Source organism: Ambystoma mexicanum, chromosome 4p, assembly GCF_040938575.1.
Source record: "Ambystoma mexicanum isolate Mex_15411 chromosome 4p, UKY_AmexF1_1, whole genome shotgun sequence".
In the NCBI taxonomy this organism is placed as follows: Eukaryota; Metazoa; Chordata; class Amphibia; order Caudata; family Ambystomatidae; genus Ambystoma; species Ambystoma mexicanum.
The window spans coordinates 411,207,939-411,229,026 of NC_090927.1; the positions used below are offsets into that span (position 1 = coordinate 411,207,939).

At 43.7% G+C, this 21,088-nt stretch overlaps 1 protein-coding gene across 3 annotated transcripts in view; it reads left to right on the forward strand.

Moving 5' to 3' along the window:
• Positions 1-21,088, forward strand: part of NBAS (NBAS subunit of NRZ tethering complex) — a 3,456,930-nt gene that overhangs the window by 236,609 nt on the left and 3,199,233 nt on the right. For all 3 annotated transcript variants that reach the window (XM_069605942.1, XM_069605943.1, XM_069605944.1), the window contains exons 3-4: positions 42-78; positions 9,962-10,039. In XM_069605942.1, the coding sequence (XP_069462043.1) occupies positions 42-78; positions 9,962-10,039 (115 nt within the window). The remainder of the gene's footprint in view (positions 1-41; positions 79-9,961; positions 10,040-21,088) is intronic.

Here is a 21,088-nt window from a genome sequence, read left to right on the forward strand (position 1 = left end):
CCTTACTTGTTTCCATTTATTTTTCGTTTTTGTTTTTGCAGGCCCTGCTCTGTTTTTACTGCAATATGTTTGGTACAGGTACGTCATTTTTTTAAAAAAATCAAAGTTACCACATGAATGCAAAATCACTGACATAATTGACATGAGTGCATGTTGTAATAGTGTGCCTTATGATTGACACAGACCTTACGAAAAGTGTTAAGCTCCATTGGCAGAAAGAATTGCTAATTTCACAGTACAAAATGTAAGCCAAGGGACCTTGTTTAAAGAATGACATAAATCCTGGAATAAGTCTGCCTTTCCATAATGATGTGAAATGTACATTGGTTAGAATGTTAACTTAGAATGATTTTCTTCAATAAAATTATTTAAGTAAAAAGCAATGACCCTTAAGTTGGAATGTTGTCATTTCTTGTTTGGGACTATCAAACAATTTGTAGGAATGGTCATAAGGTTCTTCATAAAGTCCAGAGCCCGATAGCGTGACCCCTGGAGCAATCGGTTCAATGTCATTTCATCGCAGAATTTTTTTTCGCTGAGTTTTTTTACCGCACATTTTTTATCGAAAACACCCATCGAATTCTTTTTACATTTATTTTAGGGGGGGTCCCCTTTCAACCCCCATTCCCTTTCAGTTTATATCTATTACCAAAAACCCACATCCAATATATATAATTTTTTAATCCCCCCCCCCAAAAAGAATTCGATGGGTTTTTTTTAATAAAAAATTTGTGGTAAAAAACCACGCGAAAAAACGTCCCGCGATGAGAGGACATTGTACCGAGCAATCTTGCATGCACAACTACAGGTCTTAACTGACCACCTTCAAGGATGTTTTGGTTCTGTCCAAAGAGAACAAAATGTAAAGTGTCTGAATTCTGGGAATGCCAATTTTGAAGTGTAAACAGTGAGTCCAAAACAACTATTTCCCTAATGCAAATGAAGTCATCAGTCTACAAATTAAACCGTAACATCATACTACACCGCGGCATCATAAGACTCACTTTAAGTATAGCATTTATTTAAGTTACTTAATATTTGGAACATGTTTTGTGAGGCAGTGGTGTAGCATGAATTAAGATTACATTTGTAGTGTGATGGATTTAGTTTGGATTAGGAAAAATAATTGATTTTAACTGAATGTGTTTATCGCAACATTGGCAGTCCCAACAATTTTTCCATTGGTTGTATACGAATAGTTTGTTTTGCAACTGTTCGAATGACAATTGATCTTTTCACAATTGACCGAATTGTGAAGGTCAATTGTCAATTGTTCTGTAAACAAACAATTTGGGTAATACCTTTCCATTGATATCCTTGCTTTGTAAAATGCGTGTGCGAGTGCTGTGATGAATCTGATATGCGAACTCCTTTCCCAGAGATGACCTCCCACTATGTGGCCAGGGGACGGCAGCCGCTACCTGATCCTGACCCTGACAGTGGCTATATGAGGGAGGACCACCTGGGGGGAGCTGACTCGCGGCGACCAGATGATATTGATGGAGAAAACAACATGCTCCCCATTCCCTTCCAGGGATGTTTCATCAGTCCCCCATCCCTTAATGGCATATTGTTAAACTCATCCCCCACCTCCTAAAAGATCTATTGTGATTAATCCCCAAACTCCCATTTGGGAGAATATGTTGACAACTAGGAAAAGGAAGAGGCGGGGAGGATTGAGGATCACTTCCAGGAGGCTCAATATCCACGTCCTTCAAGTCATTCAGAAAGTAACTCCATAATGACTGACATGAGAAAGCACAACAGATTAATGAGGATCATGAAAACCAAGCAACCAACACAGCGGTCTGGTTGTTGGCAAATGAGTAAGCAAGCCGGGAAGTTCAAATATGGCCCAGCTGCAGCCGATTTAGAAGGAGAGAGGAATGCTGCAGAGGCAAGACTGCCTCACAACCTATAAAACCGCTGAGCACCACACTGAAGGCAAGCCCGTCATAGCAGGCGTCATGGAGGTGAAACCTAGAAGGGAACAGAGAAACCAGGGTGTGGGTGGTCCACTGCTGAAAGAGAGAGATCAGCGAGAACCATGCGCCGTGAAGCCAACACAGTGAGAGTTCAGCGCTTGATGGGGCACACAAGATGCTATTACACCGAAGTAGGAGACCGAGCGGAGAAATGCTGGAGACAACCAGTAAGCCATGGGAAAGAAAAAGGGTTACTGGGTTGCTGCGGAGTGTATTTCACTTCGCAGAAGCAACAGAAACAACCGCTGAGTCTGAAAGTAACAAGTGGGTTACCCGGTGGCCAAATAAAGTAAATCACTTCTTAAGAACACAGCACGTGGGAAACTCACTTACTAAAGAAGTGAGATCATTAGCAAAGCAAGTTATCCATGTGTTGTTGAATCCCAGGCTCTAAGAAGGAGTGACTTGTATGGTAAAGTCCAGGCAAACAATTATACCAGATGAAGTCTAGTATTTGTTACAAAGTCCTGGCAGACGAGTATACCAGTTGAAGATTGATGTTTAGATAATAGTCCTGGTAGGGAAGTGCCCCAGCTTAAGTAAAAGTTAGGCGTTTTTATCAAACGAATACAAATAAAAAAAAATAAGAAAAGAAAAGTCAGGCATTTGTGTGACAAGGCCTGAGGGGAGAGCATCCGAGGTGTACACAAAATACCTATAGCAAAGAACATTAAGGAAGGTCATACCCTTGAATTAATTAACTATTATGAACTTTTACAGAGAGGAAGAGAGCCATTAGGAAGAAACGTTTCCTTGGGATTTGCAACCTGTAAAAGAAGAACAGAAAGCTTGGGGAAAGGAGCTGATACCACAAGAGAAATAAATACACTAAGGGGAGAGAGAAATCATCTTGGAACCTGAATATTCTTTTGAGTTGGTGAAGCTTGATACTTGGAATCTGCAGAAGGAAGATGGTCCCTGTAACTGTGAGCATTGTTCATTGGAAACCTTTTTGTTGGATTGGAACTTTTGTGTTGACCGTAATATTGTTCTGGGGACTGTATCGGGACACATGGAGTGAGCTGAGGTAACGAAACAGGGGCATGCCGCTGGTCGCATGAAGATCCACTCGGAACTGTAAAGGGCCGAGACCCGGCTTAACGGTCTCGCGACACTAGGATGCAGAGCTGCGGAGGGGGCAGCTCTGGGTCTTTAACTGAGAGGGTGGATGAGAATGTGGTCCTGGAGGAGCTGTGAAGGAGGTGAGGGGGCCTGACCCCACCCGGGCCATTGCGGTGCATTCTAGATTTGATGAAGGGGAAAAAAAAGAAGGGCGGCAGCAAGGAGCCGATTAAGCTGTCCCCAGCAGCGGATTATGCTGCAGTGAGGGCCAGCAGGAGTGTGTCTGTCTGGTTATGTGGAGAAGGCCATGGAGGGTTGAGGCATGCTGCGCTTGGGAAAACTAGAGGTCTGCACTGGTGATGGGCATAAAGGAAAGGAGTTGGTGGTGTCGCGGCGTGCACAGGTGCACTGACTGGTGAATGGTTTTCCACCTGTGAGATAGTGCAGAGACCTCCATTCCCCTCTCTGTCTTTCTGCAGGGAGTGAGTGCTTACTCTTACCTGTGACCCCTGGGTGGTGAGTCATTGGATACAGCCTGTGGGGCCTGGTGGTGAGTGTGCCTGCAGAGTTGGGGTACTGGATACCTCTCTTGGACTGAGTCATACACAGTGTGCTGTCTTGTCGTACGGAGTCAGCGAAACGTTACTACAAAGGAAACGGATGATCCGAAGATCAAATAGGGCTCTGCAGAGAGAGCGAGCCAAAAGCCGTAAAGTAAGGTAACTGCTGAAAGGGTGTCACTGAGAAGATTTGCGTGCCCAGTGGGGACGAAGTGATTAAGAGGCTGTAATATCAGTTGTAAAAAGCACATGAAAGGGTCTTTTACAGACGAACAGAACTTTAATATCGTATGCATGAAAACGATACTATACTTTAATCGTTAAGGGACTCTGGCAATCGCTTGCACCAATGATTAGTACATTGGCCAAACCCTCACAAATTAAATAAGAGAACAGATGTTATGACAGAAGTTTTTTTTTTTTATTAAAACATTATTAAAACAGATTTCCGAAAGGAAAACAAATAAACAAAAGCCGGATGTAAAGAGACAGAAATAGAGATCTAAGAGAAGAAGAAAAGACAAAGGGACACAGTCGAAAGGAAAGAACAGAAAGCATCCATAGTATTGGTTGGAAAGAGACAGAGACACAGTAGCAAAAGTTGGAAGATTAAATGAACAGTGAGAATTTGCAAGGTCTCTTACCTGAACATATTCTTTGGGAAAGAATCCTTTGATAGAGAAGTTTTTGAAGAATCTGGGAGAAGGACGTATCCTTTTTCTTAAAACTGAAAGAAAGAGAAAAGTTCCTGTTAATAAAACTGTTGGGTACCATACATAGCCCATAAAACTACTCACTGGCTCAGACTCTTTATTATATATTATATAAATAATAACCTTACAAGGACTCAGTGGTCCCAATTATCAGGAAGGATGTCAGGCCTCCTACAGATTCAGAGCAGAGTCTCACAGGAACTTTTGGTGGTGGGCCTGCCAGGAGAACATTTTGAAAGGAGAACCTTTTTGGCAACCATGGGCGGAGATAAGAGTAGTGAAGGACGCCTCACTCACGGGGTGGGGAGCCCACGCCAACTATCTGACAATCAGCAGTTATTGGTCTCCATCGGAGTCAAAACTACAAATCAAGTTTTTGGAGCTGAGGGCAATCAGACAAGCGGTGAAGGCCTTTATGCCATCTGTACGGGGAAAGAATGTCCTGATAATGACGGATAACACAGTGGCCATGTACTACCGCAACAAAAGAGGAGGTGTAGGGTCACTACGACTGTGCAGAGAGGCAATGCAGCTCTGTTACTGGGCAATTCAAGAAGGAATCTCTCTATCAGCAGTTCACCTAGCCGGAGAGGAAAATACAGCGGCGGATGCTCTGAGCAACTAACACACAGGGATTTTATTCAAAAACACATTACCTCAACCGCGGGTATGCGTCCTTTCTGTTATCAGAAAAACATTTTAACACACAAAACAGAGTAAGGAACAATGAGCTTCACCGAAGCTGTTTATTTTATTGTGCTTTTAATGCAGCCCTAGCTCTTTCCCTACAGGGGATACACTATTCTAGCCCTGCATGGTGTTTCTGTCCCTAGGAAGCGCTACTGCGCCGACTACAGGCAGGGAATACATGGGGACTATTCTCACCCTATGTCAAAAGAAATGGAAAAATTCTTTACGATAAAGTTGCACAATACATTTTGTACATACGATCCACCTGATATACAGACCTCCTGGCCCACTAGGAACCTTTGAGGAGGACCTTACAGATATCATAACTAGCAACACTAAAATCCACTCACTAACCCCGCTACTGGGGGATTTCAATCTCGACTTCAATGAGGCTGGAAACAAACACACCCAAGCTATAGCTGCACTTCTCAAAGATCATGGACTCTCACAAAAAGTCCTATGCCCCACCCACATCAAAGGTAGAACCTTGGATTGGGTGGCTGACTCGAACTGTAACATTATTATTACAGATAATGTACCACAATTATGGTCCGACCATCACCTCATTACTTTCTCAGCCACACTTGACCTCCTTAGTCCTAAAACCATTGAGTTGGCACCCCCACTCCCCACAAGAAGCAAAAAGGACATCACAGCAGAAAAACTACTCCCGCACCTGCTGACCCTAAATCTCTAGTGGAAATCTTCAATACTGCCATGTCCCAAGCCTTGGACTCCGCCGCCCCAGTAAAAATGCGCATTGCCAGACAAAAATCCCACCTCAACGCATGATTCACACCTCAATTTAAAGAGTTAAGATTACAGAAAAGAAAATTGCAAATGATCTGGCGCCACTCCCCGACTACTGTCAATAAGGCTAAATTAACAGAACTCTCCATATACTACAAAAAAGAAATAACCAACACAAAAACAAAATATATTCAATGATAGAATTGCAAAAGCCAGCTCCAATACTAAGGAACTGTTCTCCATCCTCTGTGAAATGGAAGTCCCAACTCCACCGGCAGACATTGTCCCGAAGGACAAGCCATGGTGCACTGCAATTCAAAAAGCCCTCCTAAACAAAATCACTACACTCCAACAGAAAATAGCAATTAAAAAAGCCTCCCTGCCCCCCTCTGAGCAACAACCATCCCCTGACACAGGGTGTAACACAACTACACCATTTACCTTTAAAGAAATCTCTATTCTTGACACGGAAAAATTCATTCTCCCTCTAAAACCATCTAACTGCAAGGTCGACAGTTGCCTGGCACAAATCATAAAGGATGCGGCTAGAGACCTTGCCCCATTTATCTCCAAGCTCATAAATGCTTCCTTTAACACCAATACAGTACCTAATAACCTCAAAGAATCCTGGGTCCTCCCCCCTGCTTAGAAAACAAACACTGGACCCTACCATCCCTACCAATTATAGACCAATTACCAATGTCCCCTTTCTACTTAAAATTATTGATAGAGTAGCCTATATTCAAATTCAGGAATACCTAGAAGCTAATCACTTACTAGGATCACGACAGTCTGGCTTCCACCCACTCCACGGTACGGGAACTGCCCTGCTAGACCTTAAGACTCAAATTGACGAGTTGAAGGACAAGGGACAAACAGCTATGCTACTTCTCCTGGACCTCTCTGCAGCGTTCGACCTAGTAGATCATGCAGTCTTATGTAACCATCTTAGTTCGGTGGCGCACTTCTCAGGGGAAGCCATAGCCTGGGTCCAATCCTTCCTGGCCAAAAGGATAATGTAAGTCTTTTCCCCACTAACGGCTGCTGACCCAACTCAAATCTCCTGTGGAGTACCCCAAGTATCCTGTGTCTCACCCACTATGTATAACATCTTTACTAAGCCTTTGTTCGACAAATTGGACAGACTGGGTATCACCTACACAAATTATGCAGATGATACCCAGATCCTCATTCCCCTTTTGGGCAACATTTTGGAGGACACAGCCTTAGTAAACAGAGTATACCTCCTCATTCAGGCATGGATGGCATCTCATGGCCTCTGCCTGAATGACGATAAAACTGAGATACTAATCCTAGGCTCTGAAACTAACATAAAAACACTTAGCCCTAACTATACTGCCTTCAATATCGACAACAATCTCATCAAGGTGATGCCAGTGTCAAAACACTAGGCTTCTATCTTGATGCCACTCTCTCGCTTAAGAAACAAGTCAACTCACTCGCATCTTCCACAGCTTATACTTGTAAGTTTATCCGAGCTTGCAGACCATTCCTCTCTACCTCGAGTTGCATCACCCTGGCCAATGTCCTTGTAATGTCGAGATTAGACTACTGTAACACTCTCTACTCGGGTGCCAACAAAAATATCATCGACAAAATACAAAGAATGCAAAATAACGCCCGAAAAGCAGCCCTGAATATCCCTAGGAGAGAACACATCTCTGATGCTAGAAGAGAGGTTCATTGGCTAAAAATACCTGACAGTATACTTCTAAAAACAGCCTCCCTTACCTCCAAATGCTTAAACAATTTGGCCCCACCCTACCTTGCTGAAAGGATAAATAGAAGATCGTCCACACGTCCACCGAGAACAGCCAATGCCTATACCCTGGAAATGCCTAGATTTAAACGTGTCACAGCTGGAGGATCTAGCTTCCCAGTTATTGCAGCACAAACTTGGAATGCACTACTGTATGACCTCAGAAAGGAACAACCATATCCTAAATTTAGACTCAATGTAATTAAATGGCTACGAACGAATGACTGTTAGCTTACCTTCTTGGTATCTTGCACTCCTGTCTCTGCTGCATGTCTCTTGACTCGCTTCCTTCTGTATGCCACTGTAACCATCCTGGCAGCCTATTTTCAAACTGTCTTGTATATTATATGCTTCTTTGTGCACATTATGTAACCAAGCCAAGCTGTCTTGATCTCTACTGCGCCTGGCTACCTAATGGGTTTGGCGCGCAATACCAAATAAATAAAAAAACAAACTGTAGCGGTACAATGGTCGAGTGATTGCAGCAGTCAGTTCCACAAGGCTGTGGAGCAGCAGTACTTTGCCATACAGGTGGATTAGAAGGCCAACATCAGAGTTTGTCATTTTGGTATGTGAAGTCTTCTTTTGGAAGTGCACAGGAGCAGTTGCAGGCAGTAGACTAGTTAATGATATTGTGTTTGAGCAGATACACTAATCACACCCGATACACCATTCTCACATCTGGAAGCCTTCCGATCAATGGAAGGACCTCTCATCGTTGTTCCGTGGTTATCAGCACCGGAACATAAAGGGATATGGATTGGGGCGTCAACCAAACATTGGCCGTTCCTGCTTCACAAAACACACTGGAAGGGCAACAAGCTAGTTGCCTAGTTAGGTGCCTAAAAAAGTCAAAGCCCATTGATCTTTTTTTCAACAAGTAAAGGGCCAGCAACACGTTAAAATGAAAACACTGAGGCACGTGCAAGTAAAAATCTGCCTCCAGCTTGGCATTGTGGCCCTAGATTTAAGAAACTCACTATCTGATAGGCATTGCTATTGAGACAGTGGTATTAACAGTTTCACACAATAGTCTGGCACTGGGGCCCCCTCAACTCTGCTGCTTCCCCCACGCTGAGCAGGGTCCCTGCTCACGGGGTTCATGACCCTGACCCCCTCACAACTGACTTTTTGTGGGTAGACAGTGGTGTAGGAGTACCACATATACGATCTCCTTTGCTCATGTTTGCACTGCTGAAAAGGTGGCAGTGACTATAGATTCCAACTGAACCCAGGTCATGGGGATCACTTTCAGAAAGATCCCTTTTAGCCCGTAGCACTTTGATAATAGTACGCGTACGTTCTCCTTTACCATGTAGGTATGGACCTGCAAGCCCAAGCCAGCAACGTGCTGCTGGCTACAAATCAGGACGGAGTGAAGGTGACCCATGAAATGAGACAAGTTTGCAGTTAGGAGGTCATGCTTCATTAATAGTGTGCCGCACTTGCTGAATACTTGGAAGATCTAAACCTGAATGGCTGGTAAGAGGCCATGCACCAAAAAGTAAAGACGAAACTTTAAAATATCTACAAGCCTATAACGTTGAATTTCCATTTGTTTTGTATTATATTTCAGCCTCACATATTTTATTTTTGGTCTGTTCTGTGTTTACCTTTGCATCTGAAAGTTCCATTTGCGTGAACATTTAAACCCTGTTTGTTTCAGCAGAAGTCAGCACTCCTAATAAAAACAGATATTTTAAATGAGATTCCCTGAGATAATAAACCACCATCTGCTCCTATGGTAGGGACCCTCAGCACGACACTGCCACCACCTCCTACCGGTACGGTGCAGATGGCCATCAAAGGAAGCCATCTGCGCCGCTATGGATCATTCCTTCCACCTTCCATGGTGTGAAGCTTAGAATGAGCCATGGAACATCTATGCGCACTGCCTCCCGCTGCCCATACTAAAGAGCTGGAACTGTGTAAACCATCTTTCACCCTCGCTAGAGTGGTAATTATGTGCTGTGCTCTTCTGTGATTGCTCAGCACATTCCATTCCCGGGCTTAATTAAATATTAAAATCTCATCAGCGTTCTGCGTGGCGCTGCAGAGGTTTTGCCATGTCGGTGATGTCATTGCGATGATTTAGTCCCTCATCCTGCAGCCTTGCACCAATGAGCCTTATAGATTATCTTTTTTATGGGCTGGTTAATGATGCCATCCGTCAATGCTTTTCTCTTTGCTGCTGTCCAGTAAAGCAGTGGGCACACCACATTATTCTAGAAAAGTTTAATGGGCTTGCAGGTAAAGCTCTTACATGAGCCCACTTCTATCCAGGTTGTTTCTTCCTATCTCACAGGTTATGACTTTCTAAAACCTGAACAAGGTGGATTTTATTTTGGGCCTTGTGTGTATATGTATGTATATATATATATATATAAATATATTATAAAGTCTATTCTCCTTAATTTTCAGCCCTGCAAAATTCTCGCTCCCAGCTGGCATGGTCCGCCTGGTCAGTAAGCAGATCAACTGGCACCTTGTTCTTGCGAGGTAAGTTATACGTTCCTTAAAACACACTGGGCCTCATTACGACCCAGGCGGACTTCGCGGTGCTAAATGCACCGCGAAGCATGGCGGAAAGCCGCCGATAGCGCCATGGGGGTTGGCGGATTTACCGCCCCATTCCGACCTCGGCGGAGCGGTAAATCCCCAATCCCCATTTTACCCTTCCCCATTCCCATTTTTGCCCCATAGGGTATAATGGGAGTGGGGAAGGAGTTAATTACGCCACCGTAAAATACGGTGGCGTAATTAACAACGAGGTCCCGTAGCGCCATGGTTTTCTCCGGCTGGTAAAACCAGGCGGAGAAAACCTCCATGGCGCTACGGGAACTCGTAGTATGGCGGAGAGGTACGCCATGCACTACGCTGGCGTAACACCCTCTCCGCCAGGGTCCTAATGAGGCCCACTATATTTTCCTGTGGGAATATTTCTGAATTGTTATTTGGTATCTTGCAATTCTGAAGTTCATTTTCATGGCATCTTGTTGAGATTTCCAAACCTAATTTGTCAGCTTAGAAAACAGTCCATTAGTGAGCAGACCCTTCTCTTGCATTCCTCCTCCACCTCCCCCAACCCCTTACCTTGCCAGTACTCTTACCTCTGGCATGCATGACTTATCGAGCACAAACGGCCTTCTACTGTTGGCAAATGAAAAAGATGTGATTTTTGAGAAAAAAGGAATGGATGGAAAAACGTAAGCTAGCGGGCCTTGCAACTTTTGGATTGGTTGGTTCTGTGCTATATAATCTTTAAGATGGGTTTCTAAAATCTGGCCTGGTGGACAGATTTCAGGAGGTCACCCTAGTTATAGTGAACAGGGGAATTCGGAGATGTTAGCCAAACACAATCAAGGTAAGCGTGCAGATTGGTCAAGGCTTAGTTTTAGGAGTGAGCGAGCGAGTCAGTGTGGCCAGGGGTCCACATTGAGTCCACACAGTGAAGCACACAATAATTCTGCTTAGAAAGGTAAGTACAAAAACACTCTATTTATTATAGGCCCAAAACACACTAGAAACATTAAACGAGCAGGTAATCTTATATCACTCAACACTCAGTTATCAAACATATATACAGTCACCTGTGGTTTGTAGAAATGCATACAATTCACTTAAACACCAGAATGGAAGGTAAGTAATGGTGCAGTAAGGAAAACCAATTCAGAAGAATAATACCCTAACTTTATAAGTCCAATCCCTATATTAAATGGGGCCTTCTGTCCAAAAGTCACAAAAGCTTCTTCTCAGGAGAGGGGTTAATGGTAGGAAAGGTTCTTGTAGTGGTGAAACATGTTCCAGAAGACTTCTTAAGAGTATTACAGATAAGTAAGATTCTTTTTCTATCTCTTAGAACAGCTTTTAGAACAATCATTTAAAAAGCGATGGAATAGAATAAACAAATGTTTATTACAAGGGTACAAGGGGTGGCTGTAAGTATTGTGATTACTCACCGCCCTGACTCCAATTTTCCCAAGTGACTAGGCAGGTCAACTGGGAGTTGCTGGCGGCAGGTTTTCTCGCCGTTGGATCCAGGAAAGGAAGCACAGGAGCTTTAGGTGCATGGCGGATTCCGGTCGGGTCCAGAAGCTGAGTGCAGCCCTTTCCGATGAAGAAATGCAACAGGCACTGATGCAGGCCTCTTCAGGACAGTCTACCAGACGGAGGAAAGCCGGTTCCAGTGACAGTCACCGAACACAAGGGACAGCAGGCATCTTTCCAGTCGCAATCGAAGAAGACCTTCCAGGACAGGATCTCTTGATGCTGGGAAGTTGAAACTTGATAGGAAGGTGACTTGTAGAATGAGCTGGTGACTAAGGAAGTTCTGGGCAAAAACGCAGAATGGTGATGCTTCTGCTACGGTAGCACAATTCAGAGCTGGCGGGTCCACCTGTTGGTTCAGGGACGAATCCGAGGGCTGCAGTGAAAAGGCATTGAGACTGGTTGGTCCCACCAGTACATAGGTTAAAGTACTACAGATGGTCTTCTCAGATCAGGTAGTCCAACAGGGCTTTAGCGGGGCAATTGCAGGAAAGATCGCCAGGCCACTTCAGAAGTTGCTCCAATGCTGATCTTTTGGAATGGCTGCAGGAGTCCTCTTCTTATCCTAAATCCAGGCTCATTGCAAAAACCAGCCCACCAATGGTAAGGATCAACACTACTCACTCAGCCAGCAGTGGTCATATCAGGGACCACTGTAGGTTTCACTTGTGCATGCACACCAAACATTCTGGCACCATGGTTGTGGAATGGGACCAAACAGTCCCACCCACTTCCTAGGTCCACACACAGATGGCACTCCCTAATTGGCAAAAACAGCTGCTTTGCCGGGCAACTGTATGATATATGATATGGCATTTATAAACCGTCCATACACAAGTGTTTCAAGGCGTGACGAGGCAAGTGGGGGGACAGAGGGAAGACGGAGACAACGATCTTACTAAGCCAAGTGTCATTCAGATTGCGCAAGTGCAGGGGAAGGGGTGTGGGGGGGATAAGAAGGAGGGAACAGTGCAGTACATGGGATAAATAGAATAAATAAAACAATAAGTAAAAAGTACGGCCAGCTGGTGGCAAGTGCAAGGGTAAATGCAGATATAGGATGTCAAGTGCTGGTTGGGGGACTGTAGGGATACAGAAAACAGTCCCAGAGTGCTGGGTTTGCCAGGGAGGCAGTGCAGGTGTGCAACTGGCGGGGGAGGGGAACTGGGCCCGAGATCAGAGGGTGGCCAGGTAATCAGTGCAGTTTCAGCCAGGAATTCAGCAGGGAGAGGAGGAGAGAAAAAGCAGAAACAAATAGGAAGGTTTTGAGGTGCTTCCGGAACCGGAGATGGTTCTCCTCAAGTTTCAGGGAGGCTGTTCCAGAAGGAGGTCTCAGCCGAAGAAAGAGATCTACCACTAACTCGTTGTTTGGAGAAGCGACTGACCCTGAGGGAGCTGGAGGCGGATGAGCGAAGAGCTCGAGAAGGAAGATATTTAGGAAGATGGAGTTGAAGGTATTGAGGCCCCAGGCGCCAGAAGGCCATGTGGACAATGCAGAGGCTTTTGAACTTAATCCTTGCAGTCACTGGGAGCCAGTACAGAGATTTCAGTCCTGGAGAGATCTGATCCCTGGGCTTGATGCCAAGGACAAGTCTTGCAGTCCTGTTCTGGATGAGTTGCAGAGGGCGGAGAGTAGAAGCAGGCAGATTTAGAAAGAGGCTGTTGCAATAGTCCAGCCTAGAGAGAACCAGAGCTCTGGAGACAGTGAGCTTCTGGGGGAAGGAGAGGAAAGGAAGACTACCCCCATGACCATATTGGGGATTTCCTGACCTGTGAAAGCAGGAAGAAGGCCAAGAAACAATATGGCTAAAGAACAAGAACAACCAAATCTTGTGGCACGGCCATTTTAAGGCACAAGCCATTTTTAGTAGCCAGACAGAGTAAACATGAATGTGTAGACTAGAAGTACTGCACAAATGGTAAAAATTGAACTGCTGCCACCAGATTGTCTATAGGCATATATAAAATCTACCAAAAATCCTCAGTGTAAAAGACTAGTGAACAAGTTTGCAGAGTTGCTCATTATCTGTTTGACGAGCACGCAAACTTAATTGTAGCTTCAGCAGTCACTTACTTGCCTAACGTATGTAATTCTCTGTATTTACCTTTGTCCCATCATGGTACCTGTACGGTTAAACCGTACTTCACGTGCCCACTATCGCTCACGGCATCCGGTCACCGAGGTAGTCTCTATCCTTTAGTGATTTAATGACACCAACCCGACTAGGACATTGGGGTCGAGTGCATCTTGCCACTCTACCTGTTGTCGCACCTAATCCTCAACGTATCATTGTGCGGCTTCAATGACTTTCGCATCCTGCCTAATCTAACCTAGTACGTGTAGATCACTGCCCATTATTACCATTGTGTCTTTGTTGCACCGATCTCTACAACATACCATCTGTGTGGCTTACGAGGACTATTGTAACTTGCAACTTTCTTCTGCTGCACCTCATTTGTAACGTGACACTGTGCATCCTCTTGGAAAAAGGTATTCTGCCTAACCTAACCAAGTGTTTGTGAACCACTGTCCATTGATTACAGTGCGCCATCTATGGCTCACGCAGTCTATTGTATTTTGACACTCTACCCCTGTTGCACCTAATCTGTTACGTACTACTGTGCGGTCTCATGGACTATTGTATCTTGATTTGTTTATCGTTGCCCATTGCCATTGTGTCCTTGCTTTACCCAATTCCTCTCGTGGACTATTGTATCTTGCCATACTTGAACGCAGCATTTGAGTATCACTACCTTGTTCAGAGTCTCTGATAGGCTGTCCTTTTAACGTGTCTCTCTATTTAACCGAATTATAGCATCTGTGGATTACTCTATCACACTAACTGTCCAGATCACTGTACTCCCTTTCAGGCCTACGATTGGCTAAAATTAACATCCCCTTGAAATACCTACTTACGCAATATCGCTTTAACTGTCAAGTATCATTACTAACCTCTAGTGTACTTCTATTTACACTAACTATGCATGTGTACACCCACATCACCTGCTATCTATGCATACTGTTAATCATTATGCTTCAGCATACCATGGCCACCAACGACACTAGAATCTATCTGCCTACCAGTAATTTAAATACCATGGATAGAACATTTAGAATTTCTCTCACCATGGCCACAAAGCTTCCTGCAGTGAATAGTATACACCCTACTGCCTTCCTACTCTCACCCAGTGCCTAAACTCACACCCATGATATATAATCCTTACTTAAACACTCCAGCACTGTGGATTAAACAATTTGCGACAAGACCGACACCTCACCAACCTTGCACGCTGAAACACAGGAATGCTAGACTAGGCTCTAGATTCTTGTCAGTCCATATGTCCCCTAAATCCAAAACCATTATAATCGATAAAGATCCCACTTCACGTCCTACTTCAACAATTAAAATAGCTGACCGCCCCCCCCCCAAGAATATGGTGAATAAGGCCACTGTGACTAGGGAACATGCCTCCCACACAAAACGTATCGGTAACAAAGCCATGACACTGATCAAGGGTGCCCTTATAAATGCCAGGTCCCTACCAGCCCATTCCCTAGACATCGCTGATAACATCACAAGACCTTGACCTCCTAGCAATTACAGAAACCTGGCTCCATGCAGCTGCAGGGCCTGCACTCTCTATTGCTATTCCTAAGGACTACTCCATCATTGGACTTGACACAGGCTCAAACCGAACTAAAGGTGGAGGTGTCGCCTTCATTTCCAAAAATTCCCTAGGCCTTTGACATTTTCCTAGGCAACCTCTCCCCTCAGCAGAACTACTGACCGTCAAGTTTCCAATCTCAGCGTCTCAAACAATCACTATTCACCTCCTATACCGGCCACCTGGGACTTTCACTACCTTCGAAGAAGACATTACTCTTCTACTCACCTCAAACACTAAGTCAGGATCACAAATCATCCTACTAGGTGACCTTAACCTCGGTTGTCAAGAGACAAAGGATGCTAAAGCATTGGCCATCGCTAATACGTTCACAGAACTTGCCATTCTTCAGCATATATCGGGACCTACTCATAACAAAGGTAGAACTCTAGATTGGCTGGCCGACTTCAACTGCTACATCAACATTTTATCCAACACGCCTTGCCCTTGGTCAGATAATCATCTGATCTTGTTCACTATAAAGGATAATATCCAGCGTACCAACCAGACCCATGCCTCTCCCTTATGCACGAGGAACACGTGTGACATAACACTGGAGAAATTACTCCCATTGCTACAACCCATCACTAATGTCAGTGCCAACATTCATAGAGACCCCACTGTGCTAGTGGACCTCTACAATCGGACCCTACTCAAGGCCATTGATACAATTGCGCCGCTTAAATCGCATAAGGCTAAACCTTATGCGCACTTAAACTCCTGGTTTACGCCGCACCTCAGAACCCTTCAAAAAATCAAAAGAAATGCAGAAGCACTCTGCAAGAGTCTCCCAATCGCTTCTAATAAGGACTTCTTCCTGATAGCATCCCTCAATTATAAAGAGGTGATCCTGCAGGCAAAAAAAGACACGTACAACAACCGTATTATCCAAGCTAAATCGGTAATAAAGAACTCCTCAATATACTCCGAGTTAGAATCCCCAGTTGTACCACCTGACTCTTGTACTAAAGGCTCCGTCTGGTGCACTAACATTCAGAAAGCCCTTCTGGATAGAATAACCATGTTACAAAACAAAATTGAAGTAAAACAAATTTGTCTCCCTACCATGATACCTCAACCCACCCTATCAGCCCCACACTTGAACACCCACAAGCTATTTAATTTCTCCCCACTTACCACTAAAGAGGTAGAGGGCATAATCTCTCATTTAAAACCATCAAGATGTAAGGGTGACATCTGCCCTGCTCCTTTCATCAAAAGAGGCAGTGAAGGAAATAGCTCAGTTTATCACCTCCCTTATCAACTCTTCCGTTGACACAAGTACGGTGCCTAATAACCTAAAAGATGCTTGGGTCCTCCCCCTACTCAAGAAACCAACACTAGTTCCTAACAGCCCTACTAATTATAGACCAATCACTATGGTCCCTTTTCTCGTGAAAACCTTGGATAGAGCAGCCTACCTGCAGATTCAGGAGCATTTAGAACCAAATGACCTCCTCGGCCTCAGGCAATCAGGCTTTCGACTTAGTAAATTATAAAGTCCTATGTAATCATTTAACTTCAGCAGCGCTCTTCTTGGATAAAGCTACCACTTGGATCCATTCATTCTTAGACAACAGATCAGTGAGGGGTTTCTCACCTTCAGCTGCTGCCGAACCTGCACCAGTTACTTGCGGAGTCCCCCAAGGTTCGTGTGTGTCTCCTACGCTTTATAATGTGTTCACAAAGCCCATTTTCGATGACTTTGACCATCTGAGTGTCACCTACACTAATTATGCAGATGACACCCAGATACTCATCCCTATCTCGGGCGACCATAAAGTTGACTCCAGAGCACTTAATGACATCTACTCGGTCATACAGGCTTGGATGGCTAGGCGTGGACTCTTGTCTTACTGACGATAAGACAGAGTTACTCCTCCGAGGATCCCAGCCTAAACTCAACAGATTAGATGATAAGTTTGACTCCTCCAATATAGATGGCAACACTGTTAGGGTCTCCAAGGATGTGAAAACCCTTGGCATTTATATTGACTCTACACTAACCTCATCTAGACAAACCAATGCAATAGCCTCCTCGACGGCCTACACATGTAAATTAATCACTGTTTGTAGGCCTTTCTTAACCGTGACTAATTGTATAACCATCGCCAGAGCTCTAGTTTTATCAAAACTAGACTACTGCAATGCGTTATACTTAGGGATCAGCCAACGGCATATAAAAAAGATGGAAGTTCTACAAAAGAACGCCATCAGGGCGCGTTGAACATCCCTAGAGCTCAACACATTTCTGAACTCAAACGAAACCTGAACTGGCTTTCTGTCAACCAAAGGATTGCGTTTAAATCTCTATCACTCACACATAAGTGTCTGGCAAACCTAGCGCTAAAATACTTGACCAAGAATTTCTCTGACAACATCTCAAACCGACCTACTAGATCTGCCCAAACACATTGCCTCAAGATCTCTAGGTTTAAGTTACAGAAGGAAGGAGGCAGTAGCTTTCCTGTGTTAGCAGCTAAATTGTGGAACATCCCACCTATATCGTTAAGAACAGAACGGTCCTACCGCTCATTCAGAAGTAATGTAAAAAAATGTCTCTAAGCTCAGTAGCTTTATATTCCTCTACCTGCCCTTCCACAGCATACTGTACCTACTTAACGTTCATGCTAATTTATGTAACCTAGTTGTAATTTGTGTAACCTGTATGTTAGTATGTATCATTAACCCTACATTAACCTGTAACCTAATTACATTACTTAAGTTAATCTGTCAAATTGCAACCGTGTAATTTTTATGTTAAAATGTATCTTAAGTAAATGGAAGAATTTTATGTAACTGTGTAACCTTTACTATGTAAGAAATGCACCCAGATGCCTTTGGGTTTGGTGCGCTCTATAAATAAACAAACTATATAAGTATCCCCATGCACTGTATTGTAAAATGCTGTGTGCACTGTTAGGAAAGTTAGCCAAACAGGTAAAAAGAAAATAGTCTGAAGAACTGATCAGTTTCCTATTAACCTAGTGAGAAAAGGGCTAGTGGAGTGAAGCTCTCTGTAAAAAGTTAGGACAGATTCAAAAACAAAAGCAAAACGTTGGGGGGGGTCCATAGAATATGGAGGAAAAGTTTCCTAAAAGAGAAATCTTTCCTAACACTCTTTTTAGTATATCTCTACCATAACGAACGCCAACCAACCGTCCCCAAATAGAGGTTAGCTCTGCAGCAAATGGGATCCATCCAATTCCATTTGCTGTGCTACATCACCTCTACAGGAGCTCAGACATGTTTTAGTCTTGTTTTGATATTGAAATAACTTTCCGAATGTTTGCTTCCCTAATAGCTCTTATATCAGCATTAAAAAAGTAAATGGAGTGCTGTTCAGTTACTCTTAGTACTAGTTCTCCCACATTCCCTGATCCAACTGCCCCCACTTTCCATACATCGCAATATCGGTGGTTTGATGTAATAACCTCTGATGACTGGTGGTTGGACTTTAATGCGTAGAGCGAAACAAGCAGTAGATAAGCTCTGGATTGTTTTAGTTAAGAGCACTTTCTGAACCAGACTTCTACTGAATGCAGGGTTTTCGACACGTTGTGAAGGAGAGAGGTACATGCTCAAACCTTTGGAATCATCACGAGAGTGATGTTTAATATTCACATGCATTTAAATATCCCTCTGGTCACAGCAAGGACCCTTTCCGATTAAAATTAATGTAGCAGTATTCCCATTTCTAGATGTCGTAAAAGTTACTGTGAGTAATCTATTATTGCAAAGTTACACAAGGATCTACCATTTTTACTTGTCTCTGAAAACAGGTAGACCTTGCGCTCTGTGGTTTCTGTGAAAAATCTATAATTTGACACCGTGATTGGCAATCACGGTTCAGAGTAACTACGCTAGTCCTTCTTTCCTTAGTCCTCAATGTGCTCTGTGAAGATGACTGTAAGACTGTGCCTTGCTGGTGTAAACCAGCTGCACTGAAGAGGGTGTGCAACAGAGTGGAACATTTAGTGACTATCTCACTTTTACAGAGAAAGCCAAAGCGGGATGCTGTTGAAAGGACAAGAACGGGGCTCTGAACATGCCCGAGAACTGTGATTAGTTGCCAATGATGTGCAGGATTTACTAGGCACAGTGGTAAATGATTTGATGGTGCATGCCACTGCTTCGGTGCAGCGAGGGCAGTATGGAGGTGACCGAATGGCAGTAGGTCTTTTTGAGTGGAGTTCAGCAGAAATGCTGGCATGAGGTGCCTAGAGTCAGAAGGGCCATCAGACACTGAGCAGGTGGTTAATCCAGTAACAAAGCTATTGCCTGTGATTTGGGTTTGGTGGATGCTGCTGCCACATGCTGACAAAGGAGCTCTGCATCCCTCCTGGACCTGTGTAGTGATGGGAAGAGACAGCTGGCGGGAGTCTCCAAATGAAAGATTTAGTTCTCACCTATGAATCTGTATTCAGTGAAGTCTCAAAGTGGAGAGGCACACGTATTGCCTGTAGACATTGGGCCTAGAAGCAGAGAAGAGCCACACAAAACTAGTGGTTGGTATAAGGATGCTCAAGTACCCTCAGCTTCTTAACTGTGCATCACCTTAACATAGCTGTCAAGAATATTCACTATTCTGAGTGGTTGTCTCGGGTCCCAAGGGGGAGTATTCATTTGCCTGACCGCATCACTTGAGGTATGTCTGGGCCATCTCGATTTCCTGAAGATATGGGGAGTAGATCTGTAAAGCCGCAGAGAAAGGCGTGCAGCCGTCCAAAACTGGCTTGTGGGCAAACAATTGTGACATATTGGTTTACAGGCTAAAGAGTGCAATAATTTGCTGTGCTCAGATACAATTGCAAGAAATTGGGATATTATGTTAAAATATTGTATATAGGCAGTTTACAGATTGGGCCTATTGTACAAGCAAAAGCAAAACATTATATGTGGACATAAACATATTAAAAAGTGTAACAAACAGATAAGTAGATTCACTATATTAAGATTTGATGAATAAACTGAATTTCTAACTACATGAGACTTGTCAGATATATAGGCTATAGGCAGTACTATTAGATCGGAATTGTGAAATTATTATTACATATATAATGCATACCATATGTACCATCTTGATTTGCTGTCTCTGGCAATGCCCAAATGAACAAAACAATATAGATACAATCTCAGACGTGCGCATGATGAAAGGTGTAATTTGTCATTGTGTAATCCTATTGAAAGCCCCTTTAATATAATTCAATGAAATGACTGGATTCAATGTATGGGTTATAACGTGCAATATAACTGTAAGAGCAGGGATCAAAATTATAGTAGACATTTAAAAAAACATTGTGAAAATGCACTTGTCAAGATCTAGACAGTGCTGCATTATGTCACAAAATATCAAACCTATGCACAAAACATGAAGTAGCTAAATAGCAATAAAAATATAGCTACACCAGTGCATCTGAAATCTATAAAGGACACCCATCTTTGATGTGTGTATGGAGCGTAGATATACTTGCTCAGCTTGGGTCAAGTGTGTTGGGCAGTTAGTTAATGTGTCCAGCTACTCAAGGTTTTGCAACCCTGAGGCATGGGCCGTGGTTTTTTGTGTGGCTCATAGGCATCCACTGTTGATTCCCTTTGTACCATAACTTTCTATTTATGTGATGCAGTGATTAACCCGCTGGGCTGGCGCTCTACCTTTGACCCTCAGTGCTGCTATTACAAGAATAAGACTCACAGGTTTGATGGGCTAGTTGAATGGTGGCTGGAGATTTGTTGTGAGAGCTCTCCTGATTGGTCTTAGTGATTGCTGGTAGATGTGAAAGAGAGATTTCCCTTTGTATTGAAATTCTGCTGTCCTATTCTTCTGTTTATCGT